Below are 23542 nucleotides of genomic sequence, written 5' to 3'. Positions count from 1 at the left end.
TCGTCCTGGACGTAAATAAGCGTGTTTCCTCGTCCTGAACCATAAATAAGCGTGTTTCCTCGTCCCGGACCGTAAATAAGCGTGTTTCCTCGTCCTGGACCATAAATAAGCGTGTTTCCTCGTCCAGGACCGTAAATAAGCGTGTTTCCTCGTCCCGGACCGTAAATAAGCGTGTTTCCTCATCCTGGACGTAAATAAGCGTGTTTCCTCGTCCCGGACCGTAAATAAGCGTGTTTCCTCGTCCTGGACCATAAATAAGCGTGTTTCCTCGTCCTGGACCATAAAATAAGCGTGTTTCCTCATCCCGGACCATAAATAAGCGTGTTTCCTCGCCCTGGACCATAAATAAGCGTGTTTCCTCGTCCCGGACCGTAAATAAGCGTGTTTCCTCATCCTGGACGTAAATAAGCGTGTTTCCTCGTCCAGGACCATAAATAAGCGTGTTTCCTCATCCTGAACCGTAAATAAGCGTGTTTCCTCGTCCTGGACGTAAATAAGCGTGTTTCCTCGTCCAGGACCATAAATAAGCGTGTTTCCTCATCCTGGACGTAAATAAGCGTGTTTCCTCGTCCTGGACCATAAATAAGCGTGTTTTCGTCCTGAACCATAAATAAGCGTGTTTCCTCGTCCTGGACCATAAATAAGCGTGTTTCCTCGTCCTGGACCATAAATAAGCGTGTTTCCTTGTCCTGGACCATAAATAAGCGTGTTTCCTCGTCCTGAACCGTAAATAAGCGTGTTTTCGTCCTGGACCATAAATAAGCGTGTTTCCTTGTCCTGGACCATAAATAAGCGTGTTTTCGTCCTGGACCATAAATAAGCGTGTTTCCTTGTCCTGGACCATAAATAAGCGTGTTTCCTCGTCCTGAACCGTAAATAAGCGTGTTTTCGTCCTGGACCATAAATAAGCGTGTTTCCTTGTCCTGGACCATAAATAAGCGTGTTTTCGTCCTGGACCATAAATAAGCGTGTTTCCTCGTCCTGGACCGTAAATAAGCGTGTTTCCTCGTCCTGGACCATAAATAAGCGTGTTTCCTTGTCCTGGACCATAAATAAGCGTGTTTCCTCGTCCTGAACCGTAAATAAGCGTGTTTTCGTCCTGGACCATAAATAAGCGTGTTTCCTTGTCCTGGACCATAAATAAGCGTGTTTTCGTCCTGGACCATAAATAAGCGTGTTTCCTTGTCCTGGACCATAAATAAGCTTGTTTCCTTGTGGGTCACATTCGTCCGTAAACAGAGAAACTGGCTCCAGAATAATTGCCGGTCTCTTGGCGCGGAGTCTCCCTCGCGCCCGCCCGTAAACAGGACATAACGAGCTAGCATCGCGGCGCTACGGCTAAAGCTGCGGCGGGTCCATAACCTTTCATTAAACGCTAACATGAAAAATGACCTGGTGCCGCCGGACGTCGAGACAAAGAGGCGTGAGCGAGCGTTTGAGCGCCAGAAGGCCATTTGTCCGTTTGAAGGCCGACATTGTTACGACGACGGCGTTTTCGCTCCTTTCCTCATCAGATATCTGATTCGGCAGGTTTTCGCCGTCCGGATAATAATTGCCGTCGTGGAACCTGCGGGAGATCAGAGCGGCGACGGTCAGCGAGCGCGCGGTAACGAGCGAATAAACGACGCTCACGGGCGATTGTTTGGGTTCGGGGAGGCGCGGTAACGATGGAAATGCGCTCGCGGGAAGCTCGGGGCGTTCGAGGTGATCGGCTCGAGGCGTTTAGAGCAGAAAACCACACGAATCATTAACATTTGAAACATGACGACTGAATCTCCCTTAGACAAACAAAGAGAGACCTTTTTGTTGCATTGAGAACATGGTGAATAGGTGTAGGTATGCTAACGCTAACACCTTCAGCTACATGAGGCGTGTACGTATGCTAACGCTAACACCTTCAGCTACATGACGTATGCTAACGCTAACACCTTCAGCTACATGACATATGCTAACGCTAACACCTTCAGCTACATGACGTATGCTAACGCTAACACCTTCAGCTACATGACGTATGCTAACGCTAACACCTTCAGCTACATGACGTATGCTAACGCTAACATCTTCAGCTACATGACGTATGCTAACGCTAACACCTTCAGCTACGTGACGTATGCTAACGCTAACACCTTCAGCTACATGACGTATGCTAACGCTAACACCTTCAGCTACATGAGGCACAGACAGAACTGTGGGAAGTGTCTGGTATGTTAACGTAACATATGAACAGTTATTCAGATAACTATAGCATAAAGAACATGCTAACATGCTAACAAGTTTAGCAAAGCGTCAGTTTTACCCCAAATCCCTAAATCCATTGAATTCTTCTTCCTCTGTGTCACTTCTAAACAACTCCACAAACTCCAGAGGAAGAGGAAGTGCAGATTCTTCTTCTACGTCGCTCAGAGCCTAGAGCGCCCTCTTGTGGTTGTGAAAATAACAAATAATATCACATATAAGTCGCACCCCGAACAAAACTATGAAAAAAGGTGCGACTTATAGAGATGACAGCTGATTGGCTGTGCGTTGGTGGTCCGCCCCCTTCACTTTCCCCGCCCCCTTCACTTTCCCCGCCCCCTTCACTTTCTGCTGTTCTACAGACTCTAAACTCTAAGTTAAACAGTTAATCGAGTTAAACAGAATAAAACAGAGACTTTTTCCTTCCACACTTTGAAAATCCTGTTCCTCAGACAAGATTTACAGAGAATCACCTCCAATGACACTTAACCACAGGGTTTCTGACTCTGATCCACCCATTCTAGGGACAGTTTGTATCATTATAGTTACAGTTCTCACGTAACAGCTGCAAGAGTTCAGGTTAAAGCCTCGTTTGTGATGAAGATTAGAGCCTCAGAGAGAGAGTTATGGACTTTCATTCAAACAGATCTTCTTCAAAACAAAGGGCAGTGGAAAAAGAGGCCAAACGGTCAAAGAACAGGACGAGTGTGCGGTCACTCTGCGGTCACTCTGCGGTCACTCTGCGGTCACTCTGCGGTCTCTCTGCGGTCACTCTGCGGTCACTTTGCGGTCACTCTGCGATCACTCTGCGGTCACTCTGCGGTCTCTCTGCGGTCTCTCTGCGGTCACTCTGCGGTCACTTTGCGGTCACTCTGTGGTCACTCTGCGGTCTCTCTGCGGTCTCTCTGCAGTCACTCTGGGGTCACTCTGCGGTCACTCTGCAGTCACTTTGCGGTCACTCTGCGGTCACTCTGCGGTCTCTCTGCGGTCACTCTGCGGTCTCTCTGCGGTCTCTCTGCAGTCACTCTGGGGTCACTCTGCGGTCACTCTGCAGTCACTTTGCGGTCACTCTGCGGTCTCTCTGCGGTCTCTCTGCAGTCACTCTGCGGTCACTCTGCGGTCACTCTGCCTAAACGCTCTCGTCTGCTGCTGAAAGTGTCATTACAAAGTGCATTATGTCTTTTCCCCTTCAGCGCCTGTTGTTTTTGGGTTTCCTCTCGAGTGACGCTGCGGCCTCCGCGTCGCCCTAATGACAAATACAATACGGACTAACAGAGCTGCTCTTATCTCCATTAGTGGCGAGCGTGCGGCGGCGAGCGCGCGGCGGCGAGCGTCCCCTGCGCGGCGCTAACTCTCCTGTCTTTATTGGCCTGCTTAATCTCCCGACATATTTTTAGCTGGCGGCGACGCCCGGTCCCCTGCACATGCGATCGATGGGCGCTTTACTGTCAGGTCCAACAATAAAACTGGGCGATTAGACGGCGGCGCGAGGCTCTTTAGCGCTCACATCCATGATTTAGGACGAGCGGGGCAGAGCGCGGCGGGGGACGCACTAAAACCACTAAAGCGCCGCTCTGTTAGTTACACGAGGCGCTGGGTTAGTTACACACGCTCAGGAAGCATCGTTTTACTGCTCAACACGCGCCCAGCGGTCACAGTGAGCAGTGGTCACAGTGGTCACAGTGAGCAGTGGTCACAGTGGTCACAGTGAGCAGTGGTCACAGTGGTCACAGTGAGCAGTGGTCACAGTGGTCACAGTGGTCACAGTGGTCACAGTGAGCAGTGGTCACAGTGGTCACAGTGGTCACAGTGAGCAGTGGTCACAGTGAGCAGTGGTCACAGTGAGCAGTGGTCACAGTGGTCATAGTGGTCACAGTGGGCAGTGGTCACAGTGAGCAGTGGTCACAGTGGTCATAGTGGTCACAGTGGGCAGTGGTCACAGTGAGCAGTGGTCACAGTGGTCACAGTGGTCACAGTGGGCAGTGGTCACAGTGAGCAGTGGTCACAGTGGTCACAGTGGGCAGTGGTCACAGTGGTCACAGTGGTCACAGTGGGCAGTGGTCACAGTGGTCACAGTGGTCACAGTGGGCAGTGGTCACAGTGGGCAGTGGTCACAGTGGTCACAGTGGTCACAGTGGTCACAGTGGGCAGTGGTCACAGTGGTCACAGTGGGCAGTGGTCACAGTGGGCAGTGGTCACAGTGGTCACAGTGGGCAGTGGTCACAGTGGTCACAGTGGTCACAGTGGTCACAGTGGGCAGTGGTCACAGTGGTCACAGTGGTCACAGTGGGCAGTGGTCACAGTGGGCAGTGGTCACAGTGGTCACAGTGGTCACAGTGGTCACAGTGGGCAGTGGTCACAGTGGTCACAGTGGGCAGTGGTCACAGTGGGCAGTGGTCACAGTGGTCACAGTGGTCACAGTGGTCACAGTGGGCAGTGGTCACAGTGGTCACAGTGGTCACAGTGGGCAATGGTCACAGCGGTCACAGTGGGCAGTGGTCACAGTGGTCACAGTGGTCACAGTGGGCAGTGGTCACAGTGGTCACAGTGGTCACAGTGGTCACAGTGGTCACAGTGGGCAGTGGTCACAGTGGTCACAGTGGTCACAGTGGTCACAGTGGGCAGTGGTCAGGTCTTGGTCAATGAACAGAATTCCCAGAGTTCTGCAGAGATCACCTTCTCAGCAGGGGGCGCTGTAGTCTCTGTTTGTCCCTGTCTGTGGCTCCAGCGTACCCCATGGTGATGGAGGAGGTGATGGAGGAGGTGAGGGAGCAGGTGATGGAGGAGATGATGGAGGAGGTGATGGAGGAGGTGATGGAGGAGGTGATGGAGGAGGTGATGAGGAGGTGATGGAGGAGGTGAGGGAGCAGGTGATGGAGGAGGTGATGGAGGAGGTGATGGAGGAGGTGATGGAGGAGGTGATGAGGAGGTGATGGAGGAGGTGATGAGGAGGTGACGGAGAAGGTGACGGAGGAGGTGATGAGGAGGTGATGGGGAAGGTGATGGAAGAGGTGATGAGGAGGTGATGAGGAGGTGACGGAGGAGGGGATGAGGAGGTGATGAGGAGGTGATGGAGGAGGTGATGAGGAGGTGATGGAGGAGGTGATGAGGAGGTGATGGAGGAGGTGATGAGGAGGTGATGGAGGAGGTGATGAGGAGGTGACGGAGGAGGTGATGAGGAGGTGACAGAGGAGGGGATGAGGAGGTGATGGAGGAGGTGATGAGGAGGTGATGGAGGAGGGGATGAAGAGGTGATGGAGGAGGTGATGAGGAGGTGATGAGGAGGTGACAGAGGAGGGGATGAGGAGGTGATGGAGGAGGTGATGAGGAGGAGATGGAGGAGGTGATGAGGAGGAGATGGAGGAGGTGATGAGGAGGAGATGGAGGAGGTGATGAGGAGGTGACGGAGGAGGGGATGAGGAGGTGACAGAGGAGGGGATGAGGAGGTGATGGAGGAGGTGATGAGGAGGTGATGGAGGAGGGGATGAGGAGGTGATGGAGGAGGTGATGAGGAGGTGATGAGGAGGTGACAGAGGAGGGGATGAGGAGGTGATGGAGGAGGTGATGAGGAGGAGATGGAGGAGGTGATGAGGAGGTGATGGAGGAGGGGATGAGGAGGTGATGGAGGAGGTGATGGAGGAGGGGATGAGGAGGTGATGGAGGAGGAGATGGAGGAGGGGATGAGGAGGTGATGGAGGAGGAGATGGAGGAGGTGATGAGGAGGTGATGGAGATGAGCCCAGGAGGTCATGAGGAAGGAGGTCAAGGACAGAAACAGGCTCAAATGGAACAAGAAGCTTTGTTTTGGTTCAACACGATTGTGAAAAGTCTGAAGCAGAAGAACCTTTGTAAAGATGATTTACCTTTTGTTTATCTGCTCTCTCCTCCCCCTCTCTCCTCCCCCTCTCTCCTCCCCCTCTCTCCTCCCCTCTCCCCCTCTCTCCTCCCCCTCTCTCCTCCCCTCTCCCCCTCTCTCCTCCCCCTCTCCTCCTCCTCCCTCTCTCCTCCCCCTCTCTCCTCCCCTCTCCCCCTCTCTCCTCCCCCTCTCTCCTCCCCTCTCCCCCTCTCTCCTCCCCCTCGCGCCTCCTCCTCCCCTCCTCTCCCTCGCTCCTCCCCCGCTCTATTCCTCTCTCCCCCTCTCTCCTCCCCCTCTCTCCTCCCCTCTCCCCCCTCTCTCCTCCCCTCTCCCCCTCTCTCCTCCCCTTCTCTCCTCCCTCTCCCCCTTTCTCCTCCCCTCTCTCCTCCCCCTCGCGCCTCCTCCTCCCTTCCTCTCCCTCGCTCCTCCCCCGATCTATTCCCCTCTCCCCCTCTCTCCTCCCCCTCTCTCCTCCCCTCTCTCCTCCCCCTCGCTCCTCCTCCCCTCCTCTCCCCCTCTCTCCTCCCCCTCTCTCCTCCCCTCTCCCCCTCTCTCCTCCCCTCTCCCCCTCTCTCCTCCCCTTCTCTCCTCCCTCTCCCCCTTTCTCCTCCCCTCTCTCCTCCCCCTCGCGCCTCCTCCTCCCTTCCTCTCCCTCGCTCCTCCCCCGATCTATTCCCCTCTCCCCCTCTCTCCTCCCCCTCTCTCCTCCCCTCTCTCCTCCCCCTCGCTCCTCCTCCCCTCCTCTCCCCCTCTCTCCTCCCCCTCTCTCCTCCCCTCTCTCCTCCCCCTCTCCCTCTCTCCTCCTCCACAGAGTTCGTGCTGAGCTGCCCGTTCCCTCCGTCGCCCTCGTATGGTGAAGTCTCGGTCAGCAGCCTTCACTCCGGGGGCCAGGCCTTCTTCTCCTGTCTGACGGGGTATCGGCTCCAGGGGCCCCGCGTACTCACCTGCCGCAACGCCACCACCCCCTACTGGAGCGGCAAGGGACCGCGCTGCCTCGGTGAGCGAGCGCGTCACGCACGGAAACGGACGTGACGCAGCGGAAAACGAGAAACGCTTTCACCGGCGAAAATATGTGTCACAGCCTCTGCGTTTGATTATTTTAGTATTTAATATTATTCTTTATAAAGTGGAAAAGCTGCTCCGTCCTCGAGTTCCACAATTACAGAGGAATGTTGAGAAACCAACAGTTAAATCTCATGTTATAGAACTTAAAATGAATTAAAACCACACGACTGGTGTTAGCGCTCCATCTACTGGCGGCAGAGGGAATTACCTACAGGGACGTAAACTAAAGCTAGCTTGCCCGACACATTAATATAAGCACACGGTTGTTATGGACGTGATCTGACGCAGAAACGCTCAGTCTGGCAATGATTTATGGACTTCAAAAGAATGAATGAAAGATGAAAGACGATAAACGCAACTCCAGGTGTGTTTTTGATGAGGGAACAACGTTATTTCATGGTTAAAGGTTAAAAAATAAGAAGTCATTTTTACACGTTGATGTCTTTGTTCTAACCCTTTTTGACCCGCCCAGCCGCCTGCGGAGGTCTGCTGTCCAACGTGTCCGTGGGGCGCATCGTCTCGCCCGGGTTTCCCTCAAACTACAGCAACAACCTGACCTGCCACTGGCTCCTGCGGGCCCCTAGTGGCCACAGGCTGCACGTGCACTTCGAGAAGGTGGCTCTGGCTGAAGACGACGACCGGTGAGACGCAAAGTTATTTGAGATTTGCGCGGAGGAAGGTTTAGTCCTGACTCTGGCACCAGCAGGAGGCCGGTCCATGTTTAGTCCTGACTCTGGCACCAGCAGGAGGCCGGTCCATGTTTAGTCCTGACTTTGGCACCAGAAGGAGGCCGGTCCATGTTCAGTCCTGACTCTGGCACCAGCAGGAGGCCGGTCCATGTTTAGTCCTGACTCTGGCACCAGCAGGAGGCCGGTCCATGTTTAGTCCTGACTCTGGCACCAGCAGGAGGCCGGTCCATGTTTAGTCCTGACTCTGGCACCAGCAGGAGGCCGGTCCATGTTTAGTCCTGACTCTGGCACCAGCAGGAGGCCGGTCCATGTTTAGTCCTGACTCTGGCACCAGCAGGAGGCCGGTCCATGTTTAGTCCTGACTCTGGCACCAGCAGGAGGCCGGTCCATGTTTAGTCCTGACTCTGGCACCAGCAGGAGGCCGGTCCACACACTGATCTGATGCAGTGACAGAGTGAATGGTCCAGATTCACCTGTGACAGTCAAACATAGATCTGACTCGTCTGCATCATTGTGATTGGACACATTTTCACTGCGTGTCATGTGACCTAACGGCAGCATGTAGAGGTTGAACAGAAGGGGACACGGGACCGACCCTTGGGGCACTCCACAGGTCTGGGTCATGTGGTCTGAGACACAAAGTACTTCCTGTCTTCCAGATAGGACCTTAAACAGTTTAGGGCAGGGCCAGGGATGCCCACCCTGTCCTCTAGTCTCTGTAGGAGGGTCCCACCCAGTCCTTACCCCCTTTGTGATCAGAAGCTGATCAGAAGGAGTGTGTTCTCTGCTGTGGGCGGGGCCTCTCTGCTGTGGGTGGGGCCACTAACGTGCTGAGTAAGACTGAAGGACAGAATCAAGCTCTTTAGCGTTTCTGTCACAAATATCCGCATGAACATTGAAAGCACCTGTAATGACCAAACATCAAGTCTGTGCGACTGAAACATCTCAATAAAATCATCAATAAAATTACAATCCCTTTTTAAGCTAAAGCTAGCGTGCACATGAACAGTTTTGCCTCATTTCTTTGACTTCTCTGCATGTGAGGGGCGTGGCTAAAGCCTCTACGCTGCATTTGAACCTCTCTTTTTGTCGTGCTTTGGCTTTGGATCATGTCGGACGCTCTATGACCTGGAAATATCAGATTGTGGCTCTCGACAAAGCGAGTGCCGTGCGGCCATGAACAGGAAACAGCTGTTGCTAACGCGCTTTGCTAGCTTTGTGTTGCCAAGGATCCACATATAAGTTAGCATCAGTGGAAACACACAAGATCAAGTCAACAAAATATTTTCTCATATTTTTATATTTTTGCCGTTCTTTTTTTCAGAAGGTAACAATAGTTGTTGTTTTACTGGAGTCGTGAGTCATAGTTTTAGTTCTTGAGTCGTTTGTAATGGCACAATCGCTGTAATGTTCAGGCTGGTGATAAAGAACGGAAACAGCATCGACGCCTCGGTTCTGTACGACTCTTATGAAGTGGAGTATCTGCCCAACGAAGGCCTGCTCAGCTCCTCCAGGTTTTTACTCATCGCACTGACCACCGACGCCACAGGGACCTCCACGGGAATCGCCATCAGATATCAGGGTGAGTCCAAAGGTTCTGGTTCATGTCAGAGTGAGTCTGTAGGTTCTGGTTCATGTCAGAGTGAATCCACAGGTTCTGGTTCATGTCAGAGTGAGTCCACAGGTTCTGGTTCATGTCAGAGTGAGTCTGCAGGTTCTGGTTCATGTCAGAGTGAGTCTGCAGGTTCTGGTTCATGTCAGAGTGAGTCTGTAGGTTCTGGTTCATGTCAGAGTGAATCCACAGGTTCTGGTTCATGTCAGAGTGAGTCCACAGGCTCTGGTTCATGTCAGAGTGAGTCTGCAGGTTCTGGTTCATGTCAGAGTGAGTCTGTAGGTTCTGGTTCATGTCAGAGTGAGTCTGCAGGTTCTGGTTCATGTCAGAGTGAGTCTGTAGGTTCTGGTTCATGTCAGAGTGAGTCCACAGGTTCTGGTTCATGTCAGAGTGAGTCTGTAGGTTCTGGTTCATGTCAGAGTGAGTCTGCAGGTTCTGGTTCATGTCAGGGTGAGTCTGCAGGTTCTGGTTCATGTCAGAGTGAGTCTGTAGGTTCTGGTTCATGTCAGAGTGAGTCCGCAGGTTCTGGTTCATGTCAGAGTGAGTCTGCAGGTTCTGGTTCAAGTCAGGGTGAGTCTGTAGGTTCTGGTTCATGTCAGAGTGAGTCTGTAGGTTCTGGTTCATGTCAGAGTGAGTCCACAGGCTCTGGTTCATGTCAGAGTGAGTCCACAGGTTCTGGTTCATGTCAGAGTGAGTCTGTAGGTTCTGGTTCATGTCAGAGTGAGTCCACAGGTTCTGGTTCATGTCAGGGTGAGTCTGCAGGTTCTGGTTCATGTCAGAGTGAGTCTGTAGGTTCTGGTTCATGTCAGAGTGAGTCCACAGGTTCTGGTTCATGTTAGAGTGAGTCTGTAGGTTCTGGTTCATGTCAGAGTGAGTCCACAGGTTCTGGTTCATGTCAGAGTGAGTCTGCAGGTTCTGGTTCATGTCAGAGTGAGTCTGTAGGTTCTGGTTCATGTCAGAGTGAGTCTGCAGGTTCTGGTTCATGTCAGAGTGAGTCTGTAGGTTCTGGTTCATGTCAGAGTGAGTCCACAGGTTCTGGTTCATGTCAGAGTGAGTCTGTAGGTTCTGGTTCATGTCAGAGTGAGTCTGCAGGTTCTGGTTCATGTCAGGGTGAGTCTGCAGGTTCTGGTTCATGTCAGAGTGAGTCTGTAGGTTCTGGTTCATGTCAGAGTGAGTCCGCAGGTTCTGGTTCATGTCAGAGTGAGTCTGCAGGTTCTGGTTCAAGTCAGGGTGAGTCTGTAGGTTCTGGTTCATGTCAGAGTGAGTCTGTAGGTTCTGGTTCATGTCAGAGTGAGTCCACAGGCTCTGGTTCATGTCAGAGTGAGTCCACAGGTTCTGGTTCATGTCAGAGTGAGTCTGTAGGTTCTGGTTCATGTCAGAGTGAGTCCACAGGTTCTGGTTCATGTCAGGGTGAGTCTGCAGGTTCTGGTTCATGTCAGAGTGAGTCTGTAGGTTCTGGTTCATGTCAGAGTGAGTCCACAGGTTCTGGTTCATGTCAGAGTGAGTCCACAGGTTCTGGTTCATGTCAGAGTGAGTCTGTAGGTTCTGGTTCATGTCAGAGTGAGTCCGCAGGTTCTGGTTCATGTCAGAGTGAGTCTGCAGGTTCTGGTTCAAGTCAGGGTGAGTCTGTAGGTTCTGGTTCATGTCGGAGTGAGTCTGTAGGTTCTGGTTCATGTCAGAGTGAGTCCACAGGCTCTGGTTCATGTCAGAGTGAGTCCACAGGTTCTGGTTCATGTCAGAGTGAGTCTGTAGGTTCTGGTTCATGTCAGAGTGAGTCCACAGGTTCTGGTTCATGTCAGGGTGAGTCTGCAGGTTCTGGTTCATGTCAGAGTGAGTCTGTAGGTTCTGGTTCATGTCAGAGTGAGTCCACAGGTTCTGGTTCATGTCAGGGTGAGTCCACAGGTTCTGGTTCATGTCAGAGTGAGTCTGTAGGTTCTGGTTCATGTCAGAGTGAGTCCACAGGTTCTGGTTCATGTCAGAGTGAGTCCACAGGTTCTGGTTCATGTCAGAGTGAGTCTGCAGGTTCTGGTTCATGTCAGAGTGAGTCCACAGGTTCTGGTTCATGTCAGGGTGAGTCTGTAGGTTCTGGTTCATGTCAGAGTGAGTCCACAGGTTCTGGTTCATGTCAGAGTGAGTCCACAGGTTCTGGTTCATGTCAGAGTGAGTCTGCAGGTTCTGGTTCAAGTCAGGGTGAGTCTGTAGGTTCTGGTTCATGTCAGAGTGAGTCCACAGGCTCTGGTTCATGTCAGAGTGAGTCTGTAGGTTCTGGTTCATGTCAGAGTGAGTCCACAGGTTCTGGTTCATGTCAGGGTGAGTCTGCAGGTTCTGGTTCATGTCAGAGTGAGTCTGTAGGTTCTGGTTCATGTCAGAGTGAGTCCACAGGTTCTGGTTCATGTCAGGGTGAGTCCACAGGTTCTGGTTCATGTCAGAGTGAGTCTGTAGTTTCTGGTTCATGTCAGAGTGAGTCCACAGGTTCTGGTTCATGTCAGAGTGAGTCCACAGGTTCTGGTTCATGTCAGGGTGAGTCTGTAGGTTCTGGTTCATGTCAGAGTGAGTCTGCAGGTTCTGGTTCAAGTCAGGGTGAGTCTGTAGGTTCTGGTTCATGTCAGAGTGAGTCTGCAGGTTCTGGTTCAAGTCAGGGTGAGTCTGTAGGTTCTGGTTCATGTCAGAGTGAGTCTGTAGGTTCTGGTACATGTCAGAGTGAGTCCACAGGTTCTGGTTCATGTCAGAGTGAGTCTGTAGGTTCTGGTTCCTTTCAGAGGTTCTAGAATAGAACAACGTTCGGAATAACGTGGTGGATGTGGTTGTTTCCTCAGCCTTTGCTCCCGGACACTGCTACGAGCCCTTTGTGAAGTACGGGAACATGACCTGCAGTGACCTGTCCTGGGCAGTAGGGGCAGTGGTGGAGTTCTCCTGCGACGCCGGTTACACTCTGGAGCAGGGGTCGGTCACCATCGAGTGCACCAACCCGGACGACCCGCAGTGGAACGACACGGAGCCGGCGTGTCGAGGTGAACGTTCTGCCCGAGCTGAAGGGAGGATCGTTCGGGGGATTTTAAATGTCATATGGATCCGCATCAGATCATCAACTCTGTTAGTTGTCTTCAACCGACAAAGCCAATTTTTTCTGTTTCTATTCCATGCAAGTTGCTGCATGTCCCTCCTCTCTCTCATCTCTCTTTTACACTACGATGTCCTGTCTAATCATACGGGCATAAAAAATCCTTCATTTTTAGTTGTTTGTGTAGTTCCTCATTTGTCCAGGAGCGGTCAATGTCATCATCTGGACAATGGAGAATGAAATAGTGACGTTTTAACTGCCATACAGACGTCATTTTCAATCTAAAGGGACTGGATTGAGAAGCTACAATTGTATTTTTCTAAGAGAGGAATGTGTTTCCTTCTCTTTCCGTGTGTTTCCTCATCTTTCCGTGTGTTTCCTCCTCTTTCCGTGTGTTTCCTCATCTTTCCGTGTGTTTCCTTCTCTTTTCGTGTGTTTCCTCATCTTTCCGTGTGTTTCCTCCTCTTTGCGTGTGTTTCCTCATCTTTCCGTGTGTTTCCTCATCTTTCCGTGTGTTTCCTCCTCTTTCCGTGTGTTTCCTCCTCTTTCCGTGTGTTTCCTCGTGTGTTTCCTTCTCTTTCCATGTGTTTCCTCCTCTTTCAGTGTGTTTCCTCCTTTTTCCGTGTGTTTCCTCCTCTTTCCGTGTGTTTCCTCCTCTTTCAGTGTGTTTCCTCGTGTGTTTCCTTCTCTTTCCGTGTGTTTCCTCCTACTTCCGTGTGTTTCCTCCTCTTTCCGTGTGTTTCCTCATCTTTCCGTGTGTTTCCTCACCTTTCTGTGTGTTTCCTCATCTTTCCGTGTGTTTCCTCCTCTTTCCGTGTGTTTCCTCCTCTTTCAGTGTGTTTCCTCGTGTGTTTCCTTCTCTTTCCGTGTGTTTCCTCCTACTTCCGTGTGTTTCCTCCTCTTTCCGTGTGTTCCCTCATCTTTCCGTGTGTTTCCTCATCTTTCCGTGTGTTTCCTTCTCTTTCTGTGTTTCCTCATTTTTCCGTGTGTTTCCTCCTCTTTCCGTGTGTTTCCTCCTCTTTCAGTGTGTTTCCTCATCTTTCCGTGTGTTTCCTCATCTTTCCGTGTGTTTCCTTCTCTTTCCGTGTGTTTCCTCATGTTTATGTGTGTTTCCTCCTCATGTTTCCTCATCTTTCCATGTGTTTCCTCCTCTTTCCGTGTGTTTCCTCCTCTTTCCGTGTGTTTCCTCATCTTTCCGTGTGTTTCCTCATCTTTCCGTGTGTTTCCTCCTCCTTCCGTGTGTTTCCTTCATCTTTCCGTGTGTTTCCTCATCTTTCCGTGTGTTTCCACATCTTTCCCTGTGTTTCCTCCTCTTTCTGTGTGTTTCCTCGTGTGTTTCCTTCTCTTTCCACGTGTTTCCTCCTCTTTCCGTGTGTTTCCTCCTCTTTCCGTGTGTTTCCTCATCTTTCTGTGTGTTTCCTCATCTTTCTGTGTGTTTCCTCCTCTTTCCGTGTGTTTCCTCATCTTTCCGTGAGTTTCCTCCTCCTTCCGTGTGTTTCCTCATCTTTCTGTGTGTTTCCTTCTCTTTCCGTGTGTTTCCTCATGTGTTTCCTCATCTTTCTGTGTGTTTCCTTCTCATGTTTCCTCATCTTTCCGTGTGTTTCCTTCTCTTTCTGTGTGTTTCCTCATGTGTTTCCTCATCTTTCCGTGTGTTTCCTCATCTTTCCATGTGTTTCCTCCTCTTTCCGTGTGTTTCCTCCTCTTTCCCTGTGTTTCCTCCTCTTTCTGTGTGTTTCCCCATCTTTCCGTGTGTTTCCTCATCTTTCCGTGTGTTTCCTTCTCTTTCCGTGTGTTTCCTCATCTTTCCGTGTGTTTTCCTCCTTTTTCCGTGTGTTTCCTCATCTTTCCGTGTGTTTCCTCCTCTTTCCGTGTGTTTCCTCCTCCTTCCGTGTGTTTCCTTCATCTTTCCGTGTGTTTCCTCATCTTTCCGTGTGTTTCCTCATCTTTCCCTGTGTTTCCTCCTCTTTCCGTGTGTTTCCTCGTGTGTTTCCTTCTCTTTCCGTGTGTTTCCTCCTCTTTCCGTGTGTTTCCTCCTCTTTCAGTGTGTTTCCTTGTGTGTTTCCTTCTCTTTCCGTGTTTCCTCATCTTTCCGTGTGTTTCCTCCTCTTTCCGTGTGTTTCCTCCTCCTTCCGTGTGTTTCCTCATCTTTCCGTGTGTTTCCTCATCTTTCCCTGTGTTTCCTCCTCTTTCCGTGTGTTTCCTCGTGTGTTTCCTTCTCTTTCCACGTGTTTCCTCCTTTTTCCGTGTGTTTCCTCCTCTTTCCGTGTGTTTCCTCATCTTTCTGTGTGTTTCCTCATCTTTCCGTGTGTTTCCTCCTCTTTCCGTGTGTTTCCTCATCTTTCCGTGAGTTTCCTCCTCCTTCCGTGTGTTTCCTCATCTTTCTGTGTGTTTCCTTCTCATGTTTCCTCATCTTTCCGTGTGTTTCCTTCTCTTTCTGTGTGTTTCCTCATGTGTTTCCTGATCTTTCCGTGTGTTTCCTTCTCTTTCCGTGTGTTTCCTCCTCATGTTTCCTCATCTTTCCATGTGTTTCCTCCTCTTTCCGTGTGTTTCCTCCTCTTTCCGTGTGTTTCCTCCTCTTTCCGTGTGTTTCCTCCTCTTTCTGTGTGTTTCCTCATCTTTCCGTGTGTTTCCTCATCTTTCCGTGTGTTTTCCTCCTTTTTCCATGTGTTTCCTCATCTTTCCGTGTATTTCCTCCTCTTTCCGTGTGTTTCCTCCTCCTTCCGTGTGTTTCCTTCATCTTTCCGTGTGTTTCCTCATCTTTCCGTGTGTTTCCTCATCTTTCCCTGTGTTTCCTCCTCTTTCTGTGTGTTTCCTCGTGTGTTTCCTTCTCTTTCCGTGTGTTTCCTCCTTTTTCCGTGTGTTTCCTCCTCTTTCCGTGTGTTTCCTCCTCTTTCAGTGTGTTTCCTCGTGTGTTTCCTTCTCTTTCCGTGTTTCCTCATCTTTCCGTGTGTTTCCTCCTCTTTCCGTGTGTTTCCTCCTCCTTCCGTGTGTTTCCTTCATCCTTCCGTGTGTTTCCTCATCTTTCCGTGTGTTTCCTCATCTTTCCCTGTGTTTCCTCCTCTTTCCGTGTGTTTCCTCGTGTGTTTCCTTCTCTTTCCGTGTGTTTCCTCCTTTTTCTGTGCGTTTCCTCCTCTTTCCGTGTGTTTCCTCCTCTTTCAGTGTGTTTCCTCGTGTGTTTCCTTCTCTTTCCGAGTGTTTCCTCCTCCTTCCGTGTGTTTCCTCCTCTTTCCGTGTGTTTCCTCCTCCTTCCGTGTGTTTCCTTCTCTTTCCGTGTGTTTCCTCATCTTCCCGTGTGTTTCCTCCTCCTTCCGTGTGTTTCCTTCTCTTTCCGTGTGTTTCCTCATCTTACCGTGTGTTTCCTCCTCCTTCCGTGTGGTTCCTCGTGTGTTTCCTTCTCTTTCCGTGTGTTTCCTCATGTGTTTCCTCAAATTTCCGTGTGTTCACAGCCGTGTGCAGTGGCGAGATCACGGACTCGGTGGGCGTGGTTCTGTCTCCAAACTGGCCTGAAGCCTACGACCGAGGACAGGACTGTATCTGGGGCGTCCACGTGGAGGAGGACAAGAGGCTCATGCTGGACATCCAAGTGTGAGTCACAAGTACTACAAATACTACAAATACTACACATAATATACAGCCTCCAAGTGTGAGTCACAAGTACTACAAATACTACAAATACTACACATAATATACAGCCTCCAAGTGTGAGTTACAAGTACTACAAATACTACACATAATATACAGCCACCAAGTGTGAGTCACAAGTACTACAAATACTACACATAATATACAGCCTCCAAGTGTGAGTCACAAGTACTACAAATACTACACATAATATACAGCCTCCAAGTGTGAGTCACAAGTACTTCAAATACTACACATAATATACAGCCTCCAAGTGTGAGTCACAAGTACTACAAATACTACAAATACTACACATAATATACAGCCTCCAAGTGTGAGTCACAAGTACTACAAATACTACAAATACTACACATAATATACAGTCTCCAAGTTTGAGTCACAAGTACTACAAATACTACACATAATATACAACATCCAAGTGTGAGTCACAAGTACCACAAATACTACACATAATATACAGCCTCCACGTATGAGTATTTACTATACAACAGCAGTGACATCTACAGGTGTGAGTAACATAACTAACACTCGGCACTTGTCTCCATGGAAACGAGCTGAGACTCGCACAAGAAATGTAACAATATTTATTTTATGGTAAGATATTTATTGCAATAATTTTCAATTGATTTTCCTTTTAAAATGCCAGTATCACAGTATCACAGTATCACCGTATAACAGTATCCCAGTATCCCAGTATCACAGTATCACCGTATAACAGTATCCCAGTATCCCAGTATCCCAGTATCCCAGTATCACAGTATCACAGTATCCCAGTATCCCAGTATCCCAGTATCACAGTATCACCGTATAACAGTATCCCAGTATCCCAGTATCCCAGTATCCCAGTATCACAGTATAACAGTATCCCAGTATCCCAGTATCACAGTATCACAGTATCACAGTATCACAGTATCAAAGTATCACAGTACCAGAGTATCACAGTATTACAGTATCCCAGTATCCCAGTATCCCAGTATCCCAGTATCCCAGTACCACAGTACCACAGTACCACAGTATCACAGAATCCCAGTATCCCAGTATCACAGTATCCCAGTATCCCAGTATCACAGTATCAAAGTATCACAGTATCACAGTATCCCAGTATCACAGTATCACAGTACCACAGTATCACAGTATCACAGTACCACAGTACCACAGTATCACAGTATTACAGTATCAAAGTATCACAGTATCACAGTATCACAGTATCACAGTATAACAGTATCCCAGTATCACAGTATCACAGTATCCCAGTATCCCAGTATCCCAGTATCACAGTATCACAGTATCACAGTATCACAGTATCAAAGTATCACAGTACCACAGTATCACAGTACCACAGTATCACAGTATTACAGTATCCCAGTATCCCAGTATCACAGTATCAAAGTATCACAGTACCACAGTACCACAGTACCACAGTATCCCAGTATCCCAGTATCCCAGTATCACAGTATCACAGTACAACAGTACCACAGTATCAAAGTATCACAGTATCACAGTATCACAGTATCACAGTATCACAGTATCAAAGTATCACAGTATCACAGTATCACAGTATCCCAGTATCCCAGTATCACAGTATCACAGTATCCCAGTATCACAGTATAGAAGTATCACAGTATCACAGTATCCCAGTATCACAGTATCACAGTACCACAGTACCACAGTATCACAGTACCACAGTACCACAGTATCACAGTATCACAGTATCAAAGTATCACAGTATCACAGTATCACAGTATAACAGTATCCCAGTATCACAGTATCACAGTATCCCAGTATCCCAGTATCCCAGTATCACAGTATCACAGTATCACAGTATCACAGTATCAAAGTATCACAGTACCACAGTATCACAGTACCACAGTATCACAGTATTACAGTATCCCAGTATCCCAGTATCACAGTATCAAAGTATCACAGTACCACAGTACCACAGTACCACAGTATCCCAGTATCCCAGTATCCCAGTATCACAGTATCACAGTATCACAGTACAACAGTACCACAGTATCAAAGTATCACAGTATCACAGTATCACAGTATCAAAGTATCACAGTATCCCAGTATCCCGGTATCACAGTATCAAAGTATCACAGTACCACAGTACCACAGTACCACAGTATCAAAGTATCACAGTACCACAGTACCACAGTACCACAGTATCCCAGTATCCCAGTATCCCAGTATCACAGTATCACAGTACCACAGTACCACAGTATCAAAGTATCACAGTACCACAGTACCACAGTACCACTGTATCCCAGTATCCCAGTATCACAGTATCCCAGTATCCCAGTATCACAGTATCACAGTACCACAGTATCAAAGTATCACAGTATCACAGTATCACAGTATCACAGTATCAAAGTATCACAGTATCACAGTATCACAGTATCAAAGTATCACAGTATCACAGTATCACAGTATCAAAGTATCACAGTATCACAGTACCACAGTACCACAGTACCACAGTATCACACTATCAAAGTATCAAAGTATCACAGTATAACAGTATCATAGTATCAAAGTATCACAGTATCACATTACCACAGTACCACAGTACCACTGTATCCCAGTATCCCAGTATCACAGTATCCCAGTATCCCAGTATCCCAGTATCACAGTATCAAAGTATCACAGTACCACAGTATCACAGTATTACAGTATCCCAGTATCCCAGTATCACAGTATCAAAGTATCACAGTGCCACAGTATCACAGTACCACAGTATCACAGTACCACAGTATCCCAGTATCCCAGTATCACAGTATCACAGTATCACAGTACCACAGTACCACAGTACCACAGTACCACAGTATCCCAGTATCCCAGTATCACAGTATCACAGTACCACAGTATCACAGTATCACAGTACCACAGTACCACAGTACCACAGTATCACAGTATCACAGTATCAAAGTATCACAGTATCACAGTATCAAAGTATCACAGTACCACAGTATCACAGTACCAAAGTATCACAGTATCACAGTATCACAGTATCAAAGTATCAAAGTATCAAAGTATCACAGTATCACAGTATCACAGTGTCAAAGTATCCCAGTATCCCAGTATCACAGTACCACAGTATCAAAGTATCACAGTATCACAGTATCCCAGTATCACAGTATCACAGTATCACAGTATCACAGTACCAGAGTACCACAGTATCACAGTACCACAGTATCCCAGTATCCCAGTATCACAGTATCACAGTATCATAGTACCACAGTACCACAGTACCACAGTATCAAAGTATCACAGTATCACAGTACCACAGTATCACAGTATCACAGTATCACAGTACCACAGTACCACAGTATCACAGTATCACAGTATCAAAGTATCACAGTATCACAGTATCACAGTATCACAGTATCAAAGTATCACAGTATCACAGTATCAAAGTATCACAGTATGTACCACAGTATCACAGTATCAAAGTATCACAGTATCACAGTATCAGAGTATCAAAGTATCAAAGTATCACAGTACCACAGTACCACAGTATCCCAGTATCCCAGTATCACAGTATCCCAGTATCCCAGTATCCCAGTATCACAGTATCACAGTATCAAAGTATCACAGTACCACAGTATCACAGTACCACAGTATCACAGTATTATAGTATCCCAGTATCAAAGTATCACAGTATCACAGTACTACAGTACCACAGTACCACAGTATCCCAGTATCCCAGTATCACAGTATCACAGTATCACAGTATCACAGTACCACAGTACCACAGTATCACAGTATCACAGTATCAAAGTATCACAGTATCACAGTATCACAGTATCAAAGTATCACAGTATCACAGTATCAAAGTATCACAGTATCACAGTATCACAGTATCACAGTCTCAAAGTATCACAGTATCACAGTATCAAAGTATCACAGTATCACAGTATCACAGTACCACAGTATCACAGTATCACAGTATCACAGTATCACAGTACCACAGTATCACAGTATCACAGTATCACAGTATCACAGTACCACAGTATCACAGTATCAAAGTATCACAGTACCACAGTATCACAGTATCAAAGTATCAAAGTATCACAGTATCACACTACCACAGTATCACAGTATCAAAGTATCACAGTACCACAGTATCACAGTATCAAAGTATCACAGTACCACAGTACCACAGTATCCCAGTATCACAGTATCACAGTATCACAGTATCCCAGTATCACAGTATCACAGTATCAAAGTATCACAGTACCACAGTATCACAGTACCACAGTATCACAGTATTAAAGTATCACAGTATCCCAGTATCAAAGTATCACAGTATCACAGTACCACAGTACCACAGTATCACAGTATCACAGTACCACAGTATCACAGTATCACAGTATCACAGTACCACAGTACCACAGTACCACAGTATCACAGTATCAAAGTATCACAGTATCACAGTATCACAGTATCAAAGTATCACAGTATCACAGTATCAAAGTATCACAGTATCACAGTACCACAGTACCACAGTACCACAGTATCACAGTACCACAGTATCACACTATCAAAGTATCAAAGTATCACAGTATCACAGTATCACAGTACCACAGTATCACAGTATCACAGTATCAAAGTATCACAGTATCACAGTATCAAAGTATCACAGTATCACAGTATCAAAGTATCACAGTATCACAGTATCACAGTCTCACAGTATCAAAGTATCACAGTATCACAGTATCAAAGTATCACAGTATCACAGTATCACAGTACCACAGTATCACAGTATCACAGTATCAAAGTATCACAGTATCACAGTATCAAAGTATCACAGTATCACAGTATCACAGTCTCACAGTATCAAAGTATCACAGTATCACAGTATCAAAGTATCACAGTATGTACCACAGTATCACAGTATCAAAGTATCACAGTATCACAGTATCAAAGTATCACAGTATCACAGTATCAAAGTATCACAGTATCACAGTATCACAGTCTCACAGTATCAAAGTATCACAGTATGTACCACAGTATCACAGTATTAAAGTATCAAAGTATCACAGTATCACAGTATCACAGTATCACAGTATAACAGTATCACAGTATCAAAGTATCACAGTATCACAGTATCACAGTAGAGGTGGAGTGAGGGTGCAGAGGTGGAGCGAGGGTGCAGAGGGTCCTGAGCAGATAGGTAGAGAAGAGAGGAATGAGAGAATAATTCCTGCTCCATCTGAGTCCGAGCCAATGTTTCAGCATTAACAGCTTCACAACCTCAGCCTCCACCAGAGGACTCAGCTCCAGCTGCTCCACCTTCACCTCCACCGCCTCCAGTGAAGGACTCATCAGTAACAGCACCACAACAATCTTCACCGCTGCCAACACAGGAGTCATTCCCCATAGGGTCCTCATCAAAGGCCTTGGACCCATCTGTGACGGGCCCGACTGCATCCCTGTCATCGCCCCTGTCATCGCCCCTGTCATCGCCCCTGTCATCGCCCCTGTCATCGCCCCTGTCATCACCCCTGTCAACACCCCTGTCATCGCCCCTGCCCCCAGAGCAGCCCTGGGTTCCCCCTACAACATCTACTCCCACTACAGATTCCTCACTCTCCTCCACCCTCACCCATGGGCCTTCCCAGTCATCTTGAATGTCTGATCAAATCAGACCATAAGACTGCTCCACTCACGCCCAATAAAGCAAGATCAAGAGTTATATCAACACTTATCGACTCTTCCCCGCACAAGCCGACTACACCAACAAAAGCCCCACCACCTGGTATCTCCCACCCCCCTGTGTAAAAACAGCCCCCTCTAGTGCTATTTCTGTGTCACATCACACAGATGGGAAAACAAAATGTGAGTCAGGCCCAATCTGAGAAATGTGATTATTTTCCAGGTGAAAAGATAAAGCCCAGTTCCACTGAAACTCGTCTCAAACTTGCTGTGCCAAATGTCAGATCCTAATGTAACAAATCTTTCTTAATGAATCATTTCATTTCTTCTTATTATCTTGATTTTATGTTTTTAACTGAAACATGACGTGACAAAAACACAGGAAATGTAGTTCTGACAGAATCTGCTCCAACTTTAAGTTTGAGTCTGAAGCACGAGAAAACAAAAAGGGGGCGGAGTCTGTGCTGTCTTTAGAGATGTAATAATGACCCGCAGGTTGTTCTTTTGGGGTCTTTTCATCGTGTGAGTTTGTGTCCTTTAAAATGGAGCTAAAACAGTCTCATTCTCTTCATTGTCTCACACAAACCTCTCCAGCACTGACAACGTTTTAGTGATGATTTTACTGAGACGTTTCAGTCGAACAGACTTTGGTTTGGTCATTACAGGTGATTTCAATGTGGATCATGTTTGTGACAGAAACATTAAAGAGCTTGATGCTGCACAGCACAGACCATGTGTATGAAATGTGCTCTACAAAGAACTTGCATTTCAATGTCATTTTCCATGTATTTGTGAAGTTTCTCTTTCTGTCTCCTCCACTCTCTCCCCCCTCTCTCCTCCTCTCTCTCCTCCTCTCTCCCCCTGTCTCCTCCTCTCTCCCCTCTCCCTCCTCCTCTCTCTCCTCTCTCTCCCCCTCTCTCCTCCTCTCTCCCCTCTCTCTCCTCCTCTCTCCCCCTCTCACCTCCTCTCTCCCCCTCTCTCCTCCTCTCTCCCCCTCTCTCCTCCTCTCTCCCCTCTCTCTCCTCTCTCTCCCCCTCTCTCCTCCTCTCTCCCCTCTCTCTCCTCCTCTCTCCCCCTCTCACCTCCTCTCTCCCCCTCTCTCCTCCTCTCTCCCCTCTCTCTCCTCTCTCTCCCCCTCTCTCCTCCTCTCTCCCCTCTCTCTCCTCCTCTCTCCCCCTCTCACCTCCTCTCTCCCCCTCTCTCCTCCTCTCTCCCCTCTCTCTCCTCTCTCTCCCCCTCTCTCCTCCTCTCTCCCCTCTCTCTCCTCCTCTCTCCCCCTCTCACCTCCTCTCTCCCCCCTGGCTCCTCCTCTCTCTACCTCCATAATGGCTTTTGGAGTGGATCTTTGTCTCTCCCTTGCTCCTTCTCTCTGTCTGTATTGACTTGTGGATGTCTCTCTCTCTCTCCCTCTCTCTCCCTCCATATTGGCCCAGTTACATGGATTGCGTCGGCAGCGGGCCCCTGAGGCCCCTGAGGCCCCTGAGGCCCCTGTGGCTCCTGAGGCCGCGGCTCAAACTCCTTCTGTCTTCTCTTCTGTGTTTCTCAAATTGAACCAAATCAAATTAGCGTCTTCTGCGATGGATTCTGCTCCGGACGCGCCGCCATCGACGCTGAGCCCGTTTCGCCTTAACCACAACAAATTTGACGAGCGCGAGCAGAATCTCCTCGTCTGCGAGCGGGAGCGGGGCGGCGAGCGCAGAGAGACAAACAGAGAACTAATGGCATTTC

General features: G+C 48.5%; 1 protein-coding gene across 1 annotated transcript; it reads left to right on the top strand.

Annotated features, from left to right (window-relative positions):
- Positions 1-1380: 1380 nt before the first annotated feature.
- On the top strand, positions 1381-16102 carry LOC140348233 (seizure protein 6 homolog; the record flags this gene model as incomplete). Its single annotated transcript, XM_072434295.1, has 6 exons — positions 1381-1606; positions 6902-7087; positions 7628-7796; positions 9260-9426; positions 12273-12467; positions 15964-16102. Coding segments are annotated over exons 1-6 (1082 nt in total), but the record flags the coding sequence as incomplete, so codon positions are not given.
- Between the last annotated feature and the right edge of the window lie 7440 nt (positions 16103-23542).

The sequence above is a fragment of the Eucyclogobius newberryi genome, unplaced genomic scaffold, assembly GCF_026437365.1.
Source record: "Eucyclogobius newberryi isolate DKJ021-1_F unplaced genomic scaffold, fEucNew1.0.hap1 SCAF_636, whole genome shotgun sequence".
NCBI classification, from domain to species: domain Eukaryota; kingdom Metazoa; phylum Chordata; class Actinopteri; order Gobiiformes; family Gobiidae; genus Eucyclogobius; species Eucyclogobius newberryi.
The sequence above is the reverse complement of the archived record's forward strand: the minus strand, read 5'-3'. Positions and strand labels throughout refer to the sequence as shown.